Source organism: Mustelus asterias, chromosome 16, assembly GCF_964213995.1.
Source record: "Mustelus asterias chromosome 16, sMusAst1.hap1.1, whole genome shotgun sequence".
Lineage (NCBI taxonomy): Eukaryota > Metazoa > Chordata > Chondrichthyes > Carcharhiniformes > Triakidae > Mustelus > Mustelus asterias.
In genome coordinates this window covers 43,307,787-43,329,386 of record NC_135816.1, presented here as the reverse complement: position 1 = coordinate 43,329,386, position 21,600 = coordinate 43,307,787, and the positions used below count along the sequence as shown (strand labels likewise).

At 42.5% G+C, this 21,600-nt stretch overlaps 1 protein-coding gene across 2 annotated transcripts in view; it reads right to left on the bottom strand.

The window, feature by feature from the left end:
• Positions 1–21,600, bottom strand: part of slc23a1 (solute carrier family 23 member 1) — an 80,279-nt gene that overhangs the window by 13,707 nt on the left and 44,972 nt on the right. For both annotated transcript variants that reach the window (XM_078231032.1, XM_078231033.1), the window contains exons 6-10: positions 20,748–20,815; positions 14,126–14,307; positions 12,216–12,336; positions 4,260–4,416; positions 3,374–3,521 (exon numbers count right to left, since the gene is read on the bottom strand). In XM_078231032.1, coding sequence (XP_078087158.1) covers positions 3,374–3,521; positions 4,260–4,416; positions 12,216–12,336; positions 14,126–14,307; positions 20,748–20,815 — 676 coding nt within the window. The remainder of the gene's footprint in view (positions 1–3,373; positions 3,522–4,259; positions 4,417–12,215; positions 12,337–14,125; positions 14,308–20,747; positions 20,816–21,600) is intronic.

Here is a 21,600-nt window from a genome sequence, read left to right as displayed (position 1 = left end):
CTTCAACTTAAAATGCCATTTTCCTGCAGTACCCCAAATCCATTAGATTCCTTAAATCTGTCAACTTCTGCCTTGAACATACTCAACAACTGAACCACCACAACCATGTGAGGTGGAGAATTTCAAAGATTCACCACATTCAAGTGAAGAGAATTCTCCTCATCTCATTCCTAAGTAGCCTACCCCTTATTCTGAGACTGTGTCCCATGATTCTAGACACCCCCTCACCAGGAGAAGCATCTTTCCTGCATCTACCCTGTCGTGGTCCCCCCCATGCCAACACTATAGTTAAGAAAACCCATCAATGCCTCTACCTTCTCAGAAGACTAAGAAAATTTGGTATGTCCGCTACAACTCCCACCAATTTTTACAGACGCATTCTATAGAAAGCATTTTTTCTGGTTGTATCACAGCTTGGTGTGGCTCCTGCTCTGTCCAAGACCACAAGAAATGACAAAGGGTTGTGAACGAAACCTAGTCCATCACCCAACTCAAAGATAGGTAGGATGGTATGGCAGGAAGAAGACACAAGAAGGCTACAAAGGGACATAGATAGGTTAATGTTGTGGGCAAAAACCTGGTAAATTGATTATATTATGGGAAATTATGAAATTGTCCATTGAACCAGAAAAAAGCAAGAAGCATATTATCAAAATGGTGAGAGATTGCAGAGCTTTGAAATGCGGATGGACCCAGTTCATGAATCCAGCATATAATGCTAGCATGGTGGTAGAGCAAATAATTATGACAGCAAGTAACTAGAAAGTTAATAGAATATTCTCATTTATTGCAATAGGAAGTGGCTACAAAAGTAGGGAGGTTATACTTCAGTTATATGTAGGGATGGGCAATGAATGCTGGCCCACATCCTGGACATTAATTTTAAACAGCATGGTGGTAGTGTCACACAACACATTGGATGGAGGGTACCTCCAATGAGAAATGAGACATTGGCTCCACAACGACTGTGTGGGTGGTCATACCTACCAATACTGCCAAGGACAGGAAGATTGGCAAGGATGATAGGTTTTTCCTACTTGTTGATTCCCTCACCATCTGCCACAGACCCAGTCTAGCAGTTACATCTTTCAGGACTGAAGCAGCTTGGTCAGTGGTGGTGCTACTCTTGGTGACGGACAATGAAGTTCCCCACGCAGGGTACATTCTGTGCCATAGCCACCCTCTATGCTTCCTGATGTTCAAGATGGAGGATTCACAGGTGGGGAGAGTGGCAGGTAGCTAGTAATCAGCAGGAGGTTTCCTTGCCTATGTTTGACCCAATGCCATCCTCCTCAGATCAGCATGGAGATACAAGCAAAACTCGCAGTGGAGTAGCAGCTGCCTTCTTCTTCTGGAGACTTCTTCTCGGGTGTTTTGAGTGTGGAAATTGGCTCCTTGGTCCCTCTGCCACTGCCTTAGGGTGCTGCAATGGCACCCTGCGCAGGAGCACCCAGCAGGCCAGGACCTGCCATGCAGCTACAGGATGACTACCAGAGGTTATGCCAGCAAGGCCAGCAGCCCGGTGAGTGAAGAGTGAGCACCACATAGATGCACATGTAAAAGAATGAAAAAAACACATGAAATTCTCTTGGGCCTCACAGGTAATAGGATAGTTGATGCTTCACAGCTTGTGGGAAATGATTAATGTTATAAATGTCTGATTTGATTAAAGAAAATGTTCTTCTATGTTGATGGTCCTCCAGCACTGCTAGAGTGGCATGTGTCAATCCAAGGGCTGGCATGGGGGTGATTGTGTATGTGTCCCAATTGCTCTTTCCAAAAACACCAGGCACAAATGGCTGAGGATGTTTTGACTACAGCAGACGAGTGACTTTTGGCTGGTTGGTTGAAATGTTGAAGACTAGTGCCTCCCAAGCCTCCCCATATCTAGACATTCTCTAAGTGGTCCCCCATGTCTAAAAGGATGCTTCAATTCCTCATTTTCCTCCTCATCCGAGGATAACATGCACTGAACTGTGCATCAGCAGCCAAGACCTCTCTCTGTAGCACCAGGTTGCTTAGAGTGCTGCTAACCACCATTATCCAGGAGATCCTCATCCCACCCAATTGATCCAGCACCCGAGTTTGATGAGGAGACAGATCATTATCTCAGTAAGTCATGCGATTTTCAGCAAGGCACATGTGAAGCCATCTTTTAAGGGGTTATCCTTTCTCGGAAAGGATCTACCCTTGAAGGTGCATGGGGTGTATAAACCTGTGGAGTGTCAGAATGTGAGAGCATCATGGCTAGTCCCACGTTAACTCTTCAATATACATCTGCAGGATTCACAGAATGGTCACCGATCTATTGTGTTAGGGGAGTGAAATCCCTTCCTGTTTGTAGGAGGCTTAATGGTCATGAGTGTAGCCTGAAACTTAACACCTGGAGGAAACCAGCAATGCACAGAATCCCCTGGCTCTCCCAGCCTGACTGGCCACAACAATTTAGTAATGTATTAGTGGTTGGTCCTCCTAAAGAGGGCATCTGTCACTACTTTGATGGAGTGATGTGCAGCAGAGTGGAAAATGCCACATGTCCTCAAGTGGGCCCCTGGAATGAACCCGTGGCCTAGAAATTCAGGACCACCTCACCTCCTCTGCCATCATGGTGCACAGCTTGGTCACTGCCTTTTGGGAGAGGGAAAAGCTTTTGGCGACACTGCCACCATGATTGTCTGTATACCCTGGCCACTAGGTACCTTCCTATCCATGCTGGCATTTGCTTGCTCTCCTCTCTAGGGCCTTCTCCTTCTTCCCCATCACACCAGATTGCCCATGCTGGTGACCAGGAGGTTGCTGCTGACCAGATCCATGTCCTCACAACACCTCCCCTCCAACCCCCCCGCCCCCCACCCCCACTCCACCCACTCCTCTAGAATGTGTAAGGCCCATAGTTCTTGAACTCTGCAGTTCTACCTGAAACAACCAGCTGCTTTGAGAGTGTTTAGCCCACACTCCTCTCAGGCCCCTCTATAGGGAACCCATTTCCAGTAGCATGATCTCATCGAAGGGGCCGGGACCCCAAGTCAGTAGCTGCCTAACTCCTTTGGCTGCAGAGTGTAACGATGCCAACAGCTGCTACCCCTTTGCCTCTCTTTGAGGTGTTTCTCATGCGCGTATCATTAAATCAGGAGGAACCTATGAAACAGTATTCTACTGCCCCCATTAACAAGCTCAAGTATTTTTCAATTGCTTATTTGGAAAATGCAAGTGGTTTATGTCTGCCATTAGTAAAATTCGGGCCTAGCATGATGATGTCGGGAGCCCCACCCAATTCTATGCCCCCCACCCCATTCAACTCCATCTTATGGCAGAAAAGAAAATCGGCACCAATGAGTCCTTCCACAGAATCTACTTTGGAAAGAAGATTTACCTGTTCAAAGCATGGATAGGTGGAGGTGGAGCACCAGCCAATCTAGCACAGGCATAATAATCACCTATAGATTCAATGATACCAGCCAATGTTGCACTGAACATTCCCAGCACTCCAGCTGCTGTGACTGTTGGCAAACCCCATTGACCTGCAAAATATCAAACAGCCTTTAGAAAAGTATTCCTACCTTTAACAAAAAGACTGCATTCCATGTTACATAGAATCCCTACAGTACTGAAGGAGACAACTCGACCCATCGAGTCTGCACCGACCACAATCCCACCGAGGCCCTATCCTCATAACCCTACTTATTTACCCAACTAACCACCTGACACTAAGGAGCAATTTAGCACGGCCAATCCACCTAACCCGCACATCTTTGGAGTGTGGGAGAAAACCGGAGCACCCAGAGGAAAGCCACGCAGACACAGGGAGAATGTGGAAACTCCACACAGACAGTGGCACAAGCCAGGAATTGAACCCGGGTCCATGGTGCTGTGAGGCAGCAGTGCCCACTGTGCCACGGTGCCGCCCACCATGGCAAGCTTATTGGCGTTTAATTTCAAAGAATGTTTAACTTTAGCAACATTAATATGCTAATGAAAAGCAACAGCTCAATCTTAATCAAACACTATTATTTTAACCTCTCCTATAAAAATGTAAAACTGGCGCATAAAATCAGCAGCCCATTTTACACCACATACAATGTGGACTTCAATAGAATACAAAATAAAGCATGCTGTCAATTTTTCTATTGGCCCAAGGTGTGGACCAATTTCACCTCAAAAGTGTTCTGCTTTCAAAAAAAAATGATTTAAGCTACTAAGTTACTTTCTTACTTGCACATGAAATCATTTTTTACGCAAACCTTTTTCTTGGCACTTACATGGATATGGCATGCGAAACCAGGGCGCTGTTGACATTATTTCACCTCTGGCATCTGTTCGGGCTTTGAATCCATACAGGTCAGGATTTTTTGGAAATACATCAGTGAGAGTTAAAAGATAGCAAATTAGCCAGACAACCATAATCGCCATTATAATCTAGAAAAGAAAGCAGAGACAATCATTACTGGTGATTGTCAAAATTCTCACTCTGAATTTATTTATTACACCGGAGTTAGTCAATAAAAAAAATACTTGCCAATTATTGTTTAGATTCACCAGAGTGCATTTTAAACCAATTATGTTAAAACTGTCTGGACTTGTACTCAGTTATTTCATTCATTCTCATCACATGGAAGGTTTTGTGATCTGTCGTTTCAATAAATCTCAACAAATTTCCTTGCTGTTAACTGTGTTTGGCATTTCAGCATAACGATTAACTTTAAAAACAAATATTTTATTCATTTTCTCAGCAATCTAAACTTGTATTTAAATTTTTATCTTGAAAGAATCCGAGTGTGACTTGGAAAACAAAAAGATAGGCATTTTTGAGTTGAAGCTTAAAATTTACTTGGTCCTAGGCGCAACATCAAATTCTGGCCTCTTGTATTCAGTTTGGTGGAATTAATGGGCCAGATTATTCTGTAGCTGGCAAACAAAGGAAACTATTACTTAGCCCCGCCTTTGACCTTTAAATTTCAATAAGACTTTGGATTGGAAGCAAGGGAGATTTTTATAGCGTGGAACTCTTGAAAAGGAATCTGGGACCTATGTGAACATGGCGAGCAAATATGTAGCTCCTTAACCAGATTGAAATATCAAAGGAAATTTTGAGCCCAGGGGAACAAGTTCAACTCGGGGCTGGGGTTCATTTTTATGAACTCGGGGTCGCTTTCAGTCCTTCTCCTCCCTTCATGTCAGGACTGAGGAAGCTTTTACATGCTGCTCGCCACTGACTACAAAAATTAGCTTGCCCCAGGCCGAGCGAATCAGCGGGAGCTGCCATCAACGCGACGTGATTCATGTGGTGAAATAAAATTTTGTTAAAGAGGCTGAATGTTCCATGAGATTTCCCGTCGCCGGGGTTGATGGGATTCTCACCGATTTTCTCACCGGAACCAACATTTTGTCAAACTCTGGCAAGATTTCAACCATTGTTAAATGAACAGCAGGGAGTCAGAACCAGGAAGTATAAGTTTTAATTCATTAGCTCATTTTCTCCATCTGTTTTGACAGAATAGAGGAGAAAGAAAAATTGGATCAAGAGAACAGAATTTTCTTTTAAGAAGTATGCATTTTAAACTTTGATAACTATTAAAAACTATTAAAACTCCACATTTGTAAAACGTTAATTTATAATGCTAGAGAGGTTGCTTATGCAGTTAAGACTTAAACACATACTGTTGAAAGGGGTACAAAAGTCACCAATTTTCTGTATTGAGTTTAATCCATAATTCTCTTGCCATTACAGGAACTTCATGGATTTTAACAGAGCATCAGAAATCAAGATCGCATAATTTGGCTAAACAATTAGTGGAGTGACTGATGTTGGGCAACAACTTCTATTATATTTTAAAACCACATATCTACTCCCAACTGAAGTCGATATGCAATTTGCACATTTCAGCTGCTCACTGTTAGCCTCACTCGTGTGATAAATTATAACATTTCAAAAATAATTTATGTGAACCTCTGCAATAGGAATTATTGATTTATCCCATCCCTCAATCCTGAATAAATAGACGATCTGAAAGGATATTTCAGTCTGAATAATGCAGGTGAATTGGGCCTACCCTTTAGCAATGAAAAGGTCAGAATCTCACCATCTGAATCTTTAAATATGGCCTGGGACCACTTTCGTCTCCCAAACCTTATGCTTTGAGGTTCCGCCTGCTATCCATCAATTATGGATGGTGCTCAGCCAACTGGAACAGGAGTGGAGATTCTAGGAAATTGGCAGCACTTAAAGAGAGGGAGGGTTCTGTCCTTGTAGGTGAGAGTACAATTTGGTGCCTCAAGATGGAAATATCATGAAGTTCTTTAAACGTTAAAAAATAAACTATGGTCACAACATTGTAAGTTTTTCGGGCAACTCAGGCCTTTTTCATGAGCTGGGAAAAGGACTTGAACCCTAAAGAACTGTGAAAGTGGCCACACTTGGCTGTAGGACTTGACCAAAAATGTCCCAGGGAGCCCAGCCAGCCTGTGTGTGTGTGTGTGTGTGTGTGAAGGGGCCCAGTCCAAAAATTGCAAGCAGCCAGAATCCAGATAGACTGCTGACTAGGTTATCAGCAGCACAAAAAGAACCTCACGACATCACCAGACTAGGCCGGCAGCAAGACAATGCACCTGGTCTGGACTCAATACAGGTGATAATGACCTTGTCCCAGAGCGAGGAGAAGCCCATTTCCCTAATGGGAAAACAATTAAACGATCTCCGATGGAACAATACAGGACAGCAAGAGACCTATCACCTGGGATGGGACCATCTGGTCTCTATGGACTGTAAGATCGCAGCTGCAGGTAACGAGCAAGCCTTTGTCTGTGGAACTGCCGGCTGGAAGGGGGGCGGAGTTGGCAGGAAAAAGAATTCAAGTTTACAATATAAAAGGATGGTCAGGCCAGCCATTTTTCTCTTTTTCTCTTCGGACCAGCATGATAGCACTCTCCACTCGGTCATCTCCAGTACGCAGCCTGAAGCCCACTGAGCAATTTAAACTAGGATTGTGAGTATCCCCTGGTAATTCACGAAGTTCCCGAGATCATCATAGTGGATGAGGCTTTGGGGAAAGTGGGGGGGCTTTTGCATGCACCTTTCATAGTTTAAGACACTGGTAAACTTGTATAAACTAAGAATTCCGTTGCGTCCGTTTTAGTATTCCTTGCATAGTTATAGTCTCATAGAGCATAAGGCAGTGTGTGTTGTTTTCCTGGTGTTTGGTGACCTTTGACCTTGATGTTTTAATAAATATATATATATATCTTTGACTTCTGTTGGAGTCCGTTTTGATCTTTTCAATTTCTCACCAATGATCTCTGACTAAGTCACAATATAAATATTCCTTACCATAATTCCGGAGTCTAGAACTGAGGGTACCCTGGGCGCTTCGAAACCGCCCACTCAGGAAAGGCTGCCAGGTAGTGGATAGGCAGCAGTTTCCTTTTCTCTCTCTTGGGAGCGCTACTCTAGTGAAGTAGACGCAAGGTGGCCATTGTTCCATCGGCAAGAGAGAGAATCACTCGGGCATTGGTGGGGTTTTGGGTGACGGAGAACCCAACCTAAAATAAGCCCAGTGGAGTTAAAAAGAGGGATCCCGCTACAACATAGTTCACACAACATGGTCAGGTCACAGTCAATCAGGACAATTAAGGACTTTTTCCAGAATCGACATCAAACTGGCTGACAGGCTGAAGGTCATAGAAGAGAATATTATGTACTGAGTAGTGAGTAAATATAATTGCAATTGGAGAATAAAGTGCACAGAAGAAGAGGGAAATTATATAGAATGAGAAAGAGGACATTGTCAGAAACTTAAAGTGAGCAAAAAAAATGTATAAATTATGTTTAACTGCCAATTTAAGCTTCTTTTCAAGTTGTATTGCTTGGTTTGTCCTTATTGTTGTGTATATTGTATAATTAAATACTTAACCTGGTAGGATCCTCAATTAGAAGCATTTATCATGCACACAATTCCACTTACCCATTATTTCAAGCCCTCAGTGTTAAGTAATCTCAGGTAAGGGGGATAGTTAATTAGACTTCTGCACCCTCTACCAAAATGAATTGATGAATATTCACAAATATCTTGAACAGTAGGTCATGTTGTAGATTAGTGATATCTGCATAGATTACTTGACTTCTGCATAGTGAACATACGTTCACCAAGAACTACGTGTAAGAGTACCAGCCTCCAACAATCAATAGAGAATGCTCTTTAATCGAAGAATGAAGGTCACCCTATCAAGATCGGGTTCTAATTTGGTACACATGATAAGCAACAAAACATCCCTGAAAAATGTTTCTTTACTAGCTATTGTATGTCTGTTCAATAGTTCTCAAAGAATGTTCAACCATACAAGACTCCAGAATCTAAGTGTTCATTTGTAACATAAAATCATGTACATATATATAGGATATAGCTCAAGCTTTAAGGTAACTCCATGCTTGCTTCTACACAGGTCTCTGTCTAGTCCACAACTGACCGTATTCTCAGGCCATATGCGTCTTTACATCACAATATGGGCAATATTGTTTCCCAATCCTACATTAACCCTTGTTATGCCAGATACCCTTATTCAACACTAGCCTCCTCCCATGACATCCTGGCCTCTTGTACATCACTCCTGGGTAAAACAAAGTCAGATGTGGAAAATATCTCTTTAAAGCAGTGAGGAAGCATCCAAACCTGACTATTACTGATCACTGCTAAAATAAGGACAAAAAACAGTACAGCACAGGAATAGGCCCTTCGGCCCTCCAAGCCTGCACCAATCACGATGCCTGCCTAAACTAAAACCATATATATTTAGAGTTTGCATCCTTCCATTCCCATCCTATTCATGTATTAGTCTAGTTGCCCCTTAAATGCCACTATCATACCTGCTCCCACCACTTCCCCCAGGCAGTGTGTTCCAGACATTCATCACCCTCTGTAAAAACAACTTGCCTCGCACATCTCCTCTAAACTTTTCCCCACGCACTTTAAACCTATGTCCCCTAGTACTTGACTTTTCTACCCTAGGAAAGAGCATCTGACTATCCACTCTGTCCATGCCCCTCATAATCTATCAGGTCAAATGTCTGCATGTATGCACATGCTAAGAAAGAATCAGCCAAGAAAGAAATGTTATGTTTCCTAAAGCAAAATGTTTCAGATACTTTCTGCTTGAGCAGGAACAATGGGTAATTGGATGAGCTGCCAAAAATCTAATGCTTATGGATTTATCTGAGCATACGTCAAAGCTTGAGGAGTCAGAGTGTTGAAGAAAGATGGTGGTCTGCTACTGAGTTCTGCAATAACTAAGAATTAGATATGTAACATTGAATATAGAACACAATTTTTAACCTTGGCAAAGGTATAAAACAGGTAACAGTAGCTCAGTTATCCATCCACCATTTTTCTTTGCAAAGTCAGCTGAAAGGAAGCTTAGATAGGTGTCAAGAAGACAGCTAATCAACCTCTTGCAGCTTTAAAATATTGAAGTTAAAATTTCTTCCCATAGGATCAAACCAACGTAAAGTAACACGTGGAACTGTTATACTGAAACAGCTCCATTACATAGACATTTCATTTGATATATGGCATATCAAACACATTTTGAATAATGTGTCCCTCAAGACATGTTTTAAGTCTGACAGTAAATAGCCACTTGTTAAATTTCAGCCCAAATGCCTTTGTTAGCAGAGTGTAATTAATCACATTTGTTTTTGGAAATCCAACTTGAGACTTATTTACATAACGCAAATTGCCTGTAAAGTAAAAGGTTTTAAAATTGAATCTGGGTACCTCGATAGACATTAATAATCTAAAAATTGCATTCGAGAAGCTTAAACTGTTTTTAACCTATTATATAACAGATTCAAATATCTATATTTTCTTTTTAGATGTTTTAACTTGTGACAAAATCTTGATTTATGTATTCCAACATTGGAAAATCATTCAAAATGCTTCTTTAGAGATTTTCTTCACAGGTGCTAGTTTTCATATGTACACCAACACCCCCAGTCGTGAATGAGCAGAAATGTTCTCAAATCAAATATTAGAAAGACTGAAATCATTATTTTTGTCCTGATTGGGAAGCATTTTCTGATCAGGGCCAGTGTGATCTCCTGGACTCGTTTCGATCGCCACAGGGGATCGGAGAGGAATTTCCCAGATTTTTTTTTCCCCATATTGGCCCTGGGGTTTTCACTCTGGGTTTTCGCCTCTCCCTGGAGATCACATGGTCTGGAATGGGGGGGTGGGGGTGAGTTAATAGGTTGTGATGAACAAAGCATCGTAGCTGTGAGGGACAGCTCGGTGGATAGGATATTAGGATGTAGATAGGCTGGAAAATTGGGCGGGGATCCTGGATTCAGGATTCAATCCTGGACCGGGGAGCGGCGCGGGCTTGGAGGGCCGAAGGGCCTGTTCCTGTGCTGTATTGTTCTTTGTTCTTTGTTGATTCCAACTTTAGTCCCTAAATATCGAATCCATCCTCTCTCCCCATCAACAGTCTGAGATTAAGGGTGGAATTCTATGGGCTCGCCCTGCCCATCGATGGGCGGAGCAAGCCGGCAAAATTCACGAGAGCTGAGAAAACAGGATCATGCCCGATTTCTTGGCTCTCGTGAGTTAATGAGATCCGGATTTCCGGCAAGGTCAGCTCTCACCGGAAATGGGCAAGATGCTGAATAATTTATTTAAATATATTGAAATTCTGACTCGCATCTGTTTAGTGAGCCCGGCACTCAATCGTCCAGGCTCACTTGCCTTTATGGCCTCACTGGGAGAGGTTCTCTCCAGCAAGGAAAACTCCTGCTCCCCAAGGATGGGGAACAGTCCTGTTGGCCTTGCTAGTGGAACCAAAGTCCTTTGAGGCCCCCCGGGGAGGCCGAGGGCAGGGGTGTGCCATTTGGACAGTGCCAGCCTGGCACCTGGGCAATGCCCAGTGGGCACCTTGGCACTACCCACCAGGCAGTGTCAGGGGCTGCAGCCTATGGGGGTGGGGCGTGAAGAGGTGGCACAATCGGAGGGAGGGGGGGAGCTGGTTGAGGCTGCCTGCAGTCGCTTGACAGCTCTGTCTGTCTGTTAGACCCCTGCAGTTGCTTTTGAGCATGTGCAGAATCAAAGGTCTGCACATGCGCAGTAGCTCCCTCTACAGGCTGGCTGGAAAATTAAGCCCAGCCCACTGTCTGCAGCAGCGAGAAACAGTCTACACCATTTTGTCAATGACTAAGTACATAAGATTGGGCATGAAAACTCACCCAAAAAACGGATCAGGAACTCTCCCATTTTCACGCTTAGAATCAATCTCATAAATTTCTTCCCTAAATCAGTAACCAGTTCACAACCTTGGTGTCACATTCAACCTCAAGTGAGTTTCTGACCTAACCACCTATTCCCATTTCTGTAGCATTGCACTACCTCACCCTTCTCAGCTCATCTGCTGCTAACCCTCATTCATGCCACTTATTTCTAGATTTGATATTCCAATGCACTCCTGGCTGGTCTCCCCTCTATAAACTTTTGAGGTCATGCAAAACTCTGCTGCCTGTGTTTCAACCTACAGTCTCATTTCCCCATCACACCTATGCTCACTAGTCTACATTGGCTCCAGTAATGCAACATCTAGATTTTAAAATTCCCATCCTCATTTTCAAATCCCTTCATTGCCTTGCCCTTTCCTATCTCAAAATAACCTGCAGTCCCACAAACTTCCAAGATATCAGCACTCACCTAATTGTGGGCTTTTGTGCATGCCTGATTTTAATTGCTCCATTATTGTGGGGGGGGCGGGGGTTCAACGTCTCCAGCTAACTATGCTCGGAGCTTTGGAATATGCCTTCTGCATCTTGCCACTCTCTCCATTGCTTTCTGATACCCATGTTCCAGCAAATTCTGACTAGGCTTTTGTTCATCTGACTCAATGTGCAGGATTTTCTATAGCATGTTCTGCGGAGGCAGAGGCAGCCCGCCGTTAGCCAGTAGCCGCTCTATGCACCTCCTGCCACTGGGAAACCCGCGGTGGGGGTTAGCTGTTGGCGGGACAAGAACATCCCGCCAATGAGAACAGCCGGAAAATTCCGACCAATATCTCTTTATATGGCTCGGTTTCACATTTTATTTTCTAATTATCCCAAGAATCGCCTTAGGGAATTTTGTTGCATTGAAGTCATGATGATGCTTTCAGAGTAGATAGAAGGCAAAATTGAAATTAGATGAAGGATTACTCTTGGTATTGAGTATAATTTTTACCGGAAACATTTTGAATATTTGTATCTTCACCGTTGTGCATCCTCTTCCACGTTTAAAGCCCGGCATTAAAAAATTCACGTTGCGCAGGTACTGAGCAAACAGTACAATTAAAACAATTGTTCTAGAAAAGGAGGAAAAAAGTACAAGTTTTATAATTTTTTTAATAAATACTGATGTTACTTGTAAGAATTAACTTATTCTCTGCCTGATATGCTGCAAAAGAACAAATATTTTATACTCCCAATAAAATTTGACCAGCATTCAAACCATTTACTTCAAAGTGCACTTCAATCTAACTTGCTCATAAACTCCACCATTGGACGTTGGTTAAATTAATAAGAAAATTGCTGTTTTTATTGCCAACAAGCTGTCATGATATTAATCTTTAAAGCAAAAATAAATTGCATATTTTGGCACATCAAAGAATAGTGATGGAGAGCGCATCTGCATCTCTGCAAGACCTACAGATTTTAAATTGTGATGGTCTGGGGAGTTTCCTGACTCCACTTCCAATAGCTCCTTCATCATGCCCTGAGGCAATAGGTTTAGTTCTATGATAATATTTGAGTCTAGGTGGACAGAAAATGCTGCTCAGGCTCTACAATTAATTGTAAAGGCCCCGCACAGTTTTCTAATTCTTTCAGAATACTAACTGGGAATATATTAGCTCCATCGGATACATTATCATCAGGTATCATTGATGATTCCTGTACGAGCGAGGCAAGGTCAGAAGCTGCAGTGTTGGGCAACTGAAAACCCTGTCAGGTTCACAAACAGCCAACATCAATCAACATCTTTGTTCGGAAAATCTGATACGGAAGGAAGGTGACAAATAAAGGTTGACTGCAAAATTAGCTTCCCCTGCAGTTATTTTGTACGAATGCTCATTAAAGTAAGGGAAAGTACTGCTGATCATGACATATCCTCTGTTCTGCAGTCAGTGCTGACAATTCATGGCAGGGCTATTTTGTTTCAATTAACTTTTGGAATAGCATCTCTTGCTGTGGAAATATGACATTGCATTTCATATACCCCCTTGATTCATGACCTTCGGGTATGGTATTAGCCAACTTGAGTGTTAGTCAGTGACATTTCAATAGGTTCAAGATATGGATCTTTACCTTCTTAGTCCACAGACTGCAACATTCAAGGGTGTTTCTTTTTAAAGATCCCCATCGGTGGATTTGAAGCAGGGTGCTCGTAGAATAACCTATCCATTACCAACCTACCTGTCCCAACCTGTCTACCATTTTTCAGGGGAGGGGGGTGGGAGGGCTCAGGCACCCATGGCACAGCCACCCATGACTCTTTTGAGGACCGCAAGTGGCCAGTTAATGACCACTTAAATCTCATCCCATGCCCATTGCTATCTTTATTGTGGCAGAGGAGGCCCTCAACATTTACTGCACAAGCTGTTCACAGGCAAGCTGGGGTAAGGGCACCTCCTTTGGGAGACCCCTTTGCCCATCAGCGGCACTCTGCCACTATGGCATTTCACCCCTTAATCCTCCCTCCCCCTGGCCTCCCAATTGACTGGGGCTAGACAAGCCCTATCAATACCCCAGGCTTACCTTAGTCCAGCATCCATAATTTCTTCTTCTTTTGGTCTGCCTGTAGCCCACAGCAATGGCCATCACTCAAACTTGGCACTGCAGAGCTGCCGGCCAATCAGATTGCAGTTCTAAGGCAGACCTTCCTACCAAGATGGGGACAGGGGTCTCAACCTTAAGCAGGGGCAGCTGGGATCGGCTTGCTTGCCTTCCCCTTCCCTGGTGGAAACCCACCATCCAAAAAATCCTGCCCAATTTTTTTTTAAATGATCAAATGGCAATGTTTTAGATATTACAATTAATTCTTTTGGCCAAGGTTATCATTGATATGTAAACAAGTGAATCAGATATTGCACTTACAACATGGAAATGCCCCAGTGTGAACCAGCTCTTTCTCCCGCTGCTTGGAACACAGACAATCCAATAAGGGAGACTGTAGGAGTGACAGTAAGTGGCCCAATGTAACTAAGCAGAGCTCCTGGAAGGCCCACAAAGCCAATCACCACTTCAATCAAACTAGATATTATAATTGAACCTTGTATCTGTAACATAGACAGAAACAGTTGGAACAGAATAACATTGTGCAGAAATTATAACTACTATTCAAGTAATATTCTATATGATTATTGTGTTGATACACCATGGCACCATTATTCTTAGCCATGTTCAGTAATGTATACTTACAGCACAGTATTGGAACTGATGAACTAAATAATGAGGTTTTAAATATATGTAGTTCCCCTACTAGCACATATTACAGTGCAACTGAGCACCTCGTTATAAGTTATTTCCATCAGTCATGATCTAATGTTTCCCAAATTATAATTTCTTTATACTTGATATCCATTTGGACATCAGGAACAGTATCTCATTCCAGTGGGAGGTCAGTGGCAAATAGAACAGGACATCACCTATCCGATTTTGCAGTGTTTGTGGAATGCATACAAATATGATGCTATGTTCAGTCTTTCAGTGGGGATTGGTGAACACTAGGGAGAAAAGAAAAAAATATATAAAAGAGCAAAAACAGAGGACTGAGAAAAGAAACAAAGGTAAGAATGATAAGAAACTAAGAAAGCCAAGCAAGAAGGGCAGTAATGTTAGCAACACAAAATGTAACATTGGCAAGGATTCTCTGGCCATCGTCGCCCCGCTGCCGCTCCCAGTGAGGACAGAGAATTTAGCACTCAGCCAAATTTCCATTCGCTGCAGCGGGACCAGAGAATCGCGCTGGCAAGAACAGCCGGAAGATCCCACCCATAATCTTATATTTTACAGAGTTAACAAAATACATTTATGCAGTTTCAGTATTTCCCTGTTTTTGTCCTTTCTCCAGATTAGGGTATTGGAGTATTGTTTTTGCAGACCAACATCCTTGGGGGATGGAGTTTACCATTGACCAGAAATTGAACTGGACCAGCCATATAAATACTGGACCAGCCATATAGATACTGGACCAGCCATATAGATACTGGACCAGCCATATAGATACTGGACCAGCCATATAGATACTGGACCAGCCATATAGATACTGGACCAGCCATATAGATACTGTAGCTACAAGAGCAGGTCAGAGCCTAGGAATTCTGTGGCGAGTAATTGTTCTCCTGATTCAAAAAAGTCTGTCCAAGGTGCAAGTCAGGAGTGTAATGAAATACTCTCCATTTGCCTGGATGAGTGCAGCCCCAACAACACTCAAGAAGCCCAACACATTCCAAGACAAAGCAGCTAGCTTGATTGGCATTCCACTCCCTTCACCACCAACAGATGGTGAGCAGCAGTGTGCACCATCTACAAGATGTTCTGCAGCTCAACAAGGCTCCTTTGACAGCACCTGCCCAGCCCACAACCTCTCCTCCGAGAAGGGTATCAGATGTATGGGAACACCACCACCTGCAAGTTCTCCTACAAACCACATATCATCCTGACTAGGACCTATATTGCTTTTCTGTCACTGTTGCTGGGTCAAATCCTGCAACTCCCTTATATTCAGCACCCTGAGTGCACCTACATTAGGACAGCAAGCAGCAGACCACTACCTTCTCAAGTGCAATTAGAAATGGGCAATAAATGCTGGCCCAGCAATTGATGGCTACATCCCATGAAAAAATTAATATTTTAAAAAATGAGTGTTGATCACTGCCGACAGGGATGTTTACCTAAACAGTTACGACAAGCACCCTCAGATGATTATAATGTATCTCAATTGATCCGTTGCTTGAACTAGCATTATCCGTATCGTGGCATGTCTAAATAATTTAGACTTACAGGAGCAGATGAAAGTGGTGCTATTAATTGGCATGTAATATTATCACTTCTGTAGCGGTTTAAAAAAAAAGTATTTACTATGTATGCGAAATGGGTGATGGATAGGAACTTTAGATTCTGCTGTACATTTTAGAAAGTGATACAGTAATTTAATGTGACATTGCACAGCAGATGAAGTAGCCACAATCCTTCACAGCCTGAGTTTTGGAGGCTCAGGTTGCAAGGTGGTGGTATCAGCCTATTTAAAAAGAATACTCAGCTCTTACTATTCTAAAAAGGTTTTTAAAATTTTATTTGATGGAATATTTTAGAAGGAAGGTACTAGTTACTCCAAATGCTCATCTTTTATTCTTCCCAAATAAAAGTCATAGTTTAGTTAGATCCATCAAGAGAAACCCATATGGGGAATACTTTATGTACAGATATAATCAACATGAACAGAAGCGACACCAAATCCTCACTGCTGACATTACAAGGGTTAACTTATACATGTTCTGAATTTTTCAATGAAATCCACAATGTAATGCAGACACTTTCTCGAACTGGTTTTATTCTGAACTGCATTACGAAAAGTGTGTAACAAGGGCCATTTACAGCAAATGAAATTAGATTCTGACTAATTAGGTTTTATACTTCAAAGGGCTCAATATTCAAGATATTCAACAAACGCAATTACTAATATTTGGAGTCATAAACCAATTATTAATAAAAGTCAAACTAACACCAGTAAGTGGCATTGATATATAGTTAGGACTTAAATATTGATACAAAAGTCAGTTATTTAGAAAAAGGCAAATACTTTAAAATCCCTATCCCCTTCAGTTTTTACAAATATTAAACTAGATATATATTAGTCATTTTGAAATATCAGCTCAAAAGGGAGCAAACAGTTCGAAGTGGCCCAAGGCTGATGCACATTAAATAGAGAGGCACAAGTTTAAAATGGCAAGATTAGTTGAGGTTAGTATGGACTAATCTCATAAGGGAGTATGAACAGCTAGGAGCAAAATTAAAAAGCAGAACCAAAAAGGTAATAATCTCTGGATTACTACCTGAGCCACGAGCTAATTGGTGCAGGGTCAAAAAGATTAAGGAGGTAAATGCGTGGCTCAAAGATTGGTGTGGGAGGAATGGGTTTGAATTCATGGGACATTGGCACTAGTATTGGAGAAGAGGGGACCTGCTCCGATGGGACGGTCTTCATCTGAATCGTGCTGGGACCAGAGTCCTGGCAAATCGTATAACTAGGGCTATAGATCGGGCTTTAAACTAAATAGTGGGGAGGGAGGGTTCAGTTGTATGGAGAATTATAAAATCAAAGTTAAAGGAGAGGGTAGAAGTGCAGGTTAATGGAGCTTAGGGTTCAGGAGAGGCTAGTAAAGTTTTCAGAGCACATAATAGAACAGAGAGTATAGAAGGTGGCAGGAATCTAACCTCAGGCAGACCAAAAAAGGTGACAAGTATGAGAAGGGAGGTAGTCAATGCAGGACTGAGGGTGTTGTACCTAAATGCGCACAGTATACGGAACAAGGTAAATTAGCTTGTTGCGCACATTGAAATTAGCCGGTACGATGTTGTGGGCATCACAGAGACGTGGCTGCAAGGGGATCAGGGCCGGGATCTAAATATCCAAGGATATATGTGTCCTATCGGAAGGGCAGGCAGACAGGCAAAGGGGGCTGTGTTGCATTGTTAGTAAGGAATGAAGTTAAATCAAATGCAAAAAGTGATATAGGATCAAAAGGCATAGAATCGCTGTGGGTAGAGTTGAGGAATTGCAAAGGTAAAAAGACCCTGATGGGAGTTATGTACAGGCAGTAGTCAGGATGTGGGGCAGAAAATAAATCAGGAGATAGAAAAGGCATATAAAAAAGGCAATATTACAATAATCATGGGGGACTTCAATATGCAGGTGGACTGGAAAAATCAGGTAGGTAGTGGATCCCAAGAAAAGGAATTTGTGGAATGTCTAAGAGATGATTTTTTTGGAGCAGCTTGTGACAAAGCCTACCAGGGAACAGGCAATTCTGGATTTGGTGATGTGTAATGAGGCAGACTTGATTAGGGAACCTAAGGTGAAGGAACCCTTAGGGAGCAGTGACCACAATATGATAGAATTTACGCTGCAGTTTGAGAGGGAGAAGTTGGAATCAGATGTAACGGTATTACAATTAAATAAAGGTAACTACAAAGACATGAGGGAGGAGCTGGCCAGAGTTGATTGGAAAGGGAACCTAGCAGGGACGACAGTGGATCAGCAATGGCAGGAGTTTTTGAGAGTTATTCGAGAGACACAACAGAAATTCATCCCAAGGAGGAGGAAACATGCTAAGGGGAGAATGAGGCATCCATGGCTCACAAGGGAAGTCAAGGACAGCATAAAAGCAAAAGAAAAAGCATACAAAGTGGCAAGGATTAGTGAGAAGCCTTTAAAAGCGAGCAGAGGACAACAAAAAAGCAATAAGGGGGGGAGAAGATGAAATATGAGTGTAAGCTAACTAGTAATATAAAAGAAGATAGGAAGAGTTTTTTTCAATATATAAAAGGTAAGAGAGGCAAAAATAGCCATTGGATCACTGGAAAATGAGGCTGGAGAAGTAATAATAGGAAACAAAGCAATGGCAGAGGAACTGAATAGTTACTTTGCATCAGTCTTCACAGTGGAAGACACCAGTGGGATGCCAGAGCTCCAGGAGAATCAGGGGGCACAGGTGCGTGTGGTGGCCATCACTAAAGAGAAGGTTCGAGGAAAACTGAAAGGTCTGAAGGTGGATAAATCACCTGGACCGGATGGACTACACCCCAGGGTTCTCAAAGAGATAGTTGAGGAAATTGTGGAGGCATTGATGGTGATCTTTCAGGAATCACTGGAGGCAGGGAGGGTACCAGAGGACTGGAAAGTAGCTCATGTAACACCGCTGTTTAAGAAGGGAGGAAGGCAGCAGACGGGAAATTATAGGCCGGTTAGTCTGACTTCGGTCATTGGCAAGATTTTAGAGTCCATTATTAAAGATGAGATCGCAGAGTACTTGGAAGTGCATGATAAAGAAGAACTGAGTCAGCACGGCTTTGTCAAGGGGAGGTCATGTCTGACAAATCTGTTAGAGTTCTTTGAGGAGGTAACAAGGAAGTTAGATAGAGGAGAATCAGTGGACGTGATTTATTTAGATTTCCAGAAGGCCTTTGGCAAGGTGCCACATAGGAGACTGTTAAATGAGTTAAGTGCCCATGTTGTTAAGGGTAAGATCCTGGCATGGATAGAGGATTGGCTGACTGACAGAAGGCAGAGAGTGGGGATAAAGGGGTCTTTTTTAGGATGACAGCTGGTGACTAGTGGTGTGCCTCAGGGGTCAGTGCTGGGACCACAACTTTTCAGAATATACATTAATGATTTGGAGAAAGGAACTGAAGGCACTGTTGCTAATTTTGCAGATGATACAAAGATATGGAGAGGGACAGGTAGTATTGAGGAAGCAGCGGGGCTGCAGAAGGACTTGGACAGGTTAGGAGAGTGGGCAAACAAGTAGCAGATGGAATACAATGTGGAAAAGTGTCAGGTTGTGCAATTTGGAAGGAGGAATGGAGGCATAGACTATTTTCTAAATGGGAAAATGCTTAGGAAATCAGAAACACAAAGGGACTTGGGAGTCATTGTTCAAGATTTTCTTAAGGTTAATGTGCAGGTTCAGTCGGCAGTTAGGAAGGCAAATGCAATGTTAGCATTCATGTCGAGAGGGTTAGAATACAAGAGCAGGGATGTACTTCTGAGGCTGTATAAGGCTCTGGTCAGACCCCATTTGGAGTATTGTGAGCAGTTCTGGGCCCCATATCTAAGGAAAGATGTGCTGGCCTTGGAAAGGGCCCAGAGGAGGTTCACAAGATTGATCCCTGGAATGAAGAACTTGTTGGATGAGGAACGGTTGAAGAATCTGGGTCTGTACTCATTGGAGTTTAGAAGGATGAGGGGGGATCTTATTGAAACTTACAGGATACTGCGAGGCCCGGATAGAGTGGACATGGAGAGGATGTTTCCACTAGTAGGAAAAACTAGAACCAGAGGGCACAACCTCAGGCTAAAGGGATGATCCTTTAAAACCAGTGATGAAGAGGAATTTCTTCAGCCAGAGAGTGGTGAATCTGTGGAACTGTTTGCCGCAGAAGGCTGTGGAGCCAAGTCATTGAATGTCTTTAAGACAGAGATAGATGGGTTCTTGATTAATAAGGAGATCAGGAGTTATGGGGAAAAAGCAGGAGAATGGAGATGAGAAAAATATCAACCGTTATTGAATAGCGGAGCAGACTCGATGGGCCGAGTGGCCTAATTCTGCTCCTATGTCTTATGGTCTTAATGTATGTATGTGCACCTTGGGTAAAAAGGAAATGAGTAGTCGGGTGGGAGGGGGGTGGGGCACGGGGGAACAAGTAGTGCTTCTAAACAGAAAACATTCCTCGTAGAATTCCATCACTTCAAATGTTAACATGATTAAAACTGTTGACATACTTGCCTCAATTCTAAAACCAATCACCCCAATCCAACAAAAATAAAACAAACTAACTTCTTGAGTTTTGGAACATAGCTAAGGTGTGGGGTAAAAAAGCAGATTAAGATTCAAAAAGTTAGAGCAAACGTTAGACTACAGGGAAAATCAGGAGTTATATCCCATTGCACTGGCAGGCCAGCATTTAAATAAAGGTTAATTTTCTGACGCGTTACTTCTCTCATCCGTGGATACCATATGTGGGTTGTGTTGAAAGGCAAGGTCCAATTTCCATAAATTTCCTCTGTAAAAAAAAAAGTGATTGTCAAATTTCAACATGGATGAGGAATTCATTGTGAATAGTTAAAGTTCAAAAACATCTCCTCAGCCCAGAAAAAAGTTATGCTTCCTGAGATGTACTGGATGCTTCTGAAATTGGGAGTTAAATTTTGCAGTTACCCATTTTGAAACAACAGCTTTAACCTTTAAAAAATCTAATCACTGCAGCAATTTGCAGGTATTTTGTTTAGACCTGAAGTGTTGGGAATTCATGTCACCAACATGGGATAATTTATGATCAGGAATGTAATGCCTAATAGAGGCTGATGGAAGCAGGATATAAAGGTAATTCCATTTTGAAAGTTACTGGGTGTAATCTTACCGGCGGTTCACTCCATGCTCCCACTGCAGCAAGGTCGGAGAATTTGGTGCCCAGCCAAATCCCGCCGGCATGAACGACCACAACATTTCAGCCACTATGTTCTTTTAGAAGGAAAGGTTTGGAGGACAATGAGGAAAGAGTGAGGTCTGGGAGGCTCATGGGCAACTAAGGATAGGCAATAAATACTGGTCTAGCCGGCAACACCTACATCCAGTATATGAATTTTTAAAAACAATGGGATTTTACTGTGCTGTATGATTCTGTAAATGGCATATCTTGTCTCATTTTGTATGCTTTATTTCCTGGGGATGTCAATTTCACTAGTTCATTGTATCTCGCAGATCTATATACTTTATCTCACACCAAATTATTTGTCTTACTAAATTATTTGTCTTACTGATCTTTTGCAAACGTTAAGAGGACACTAC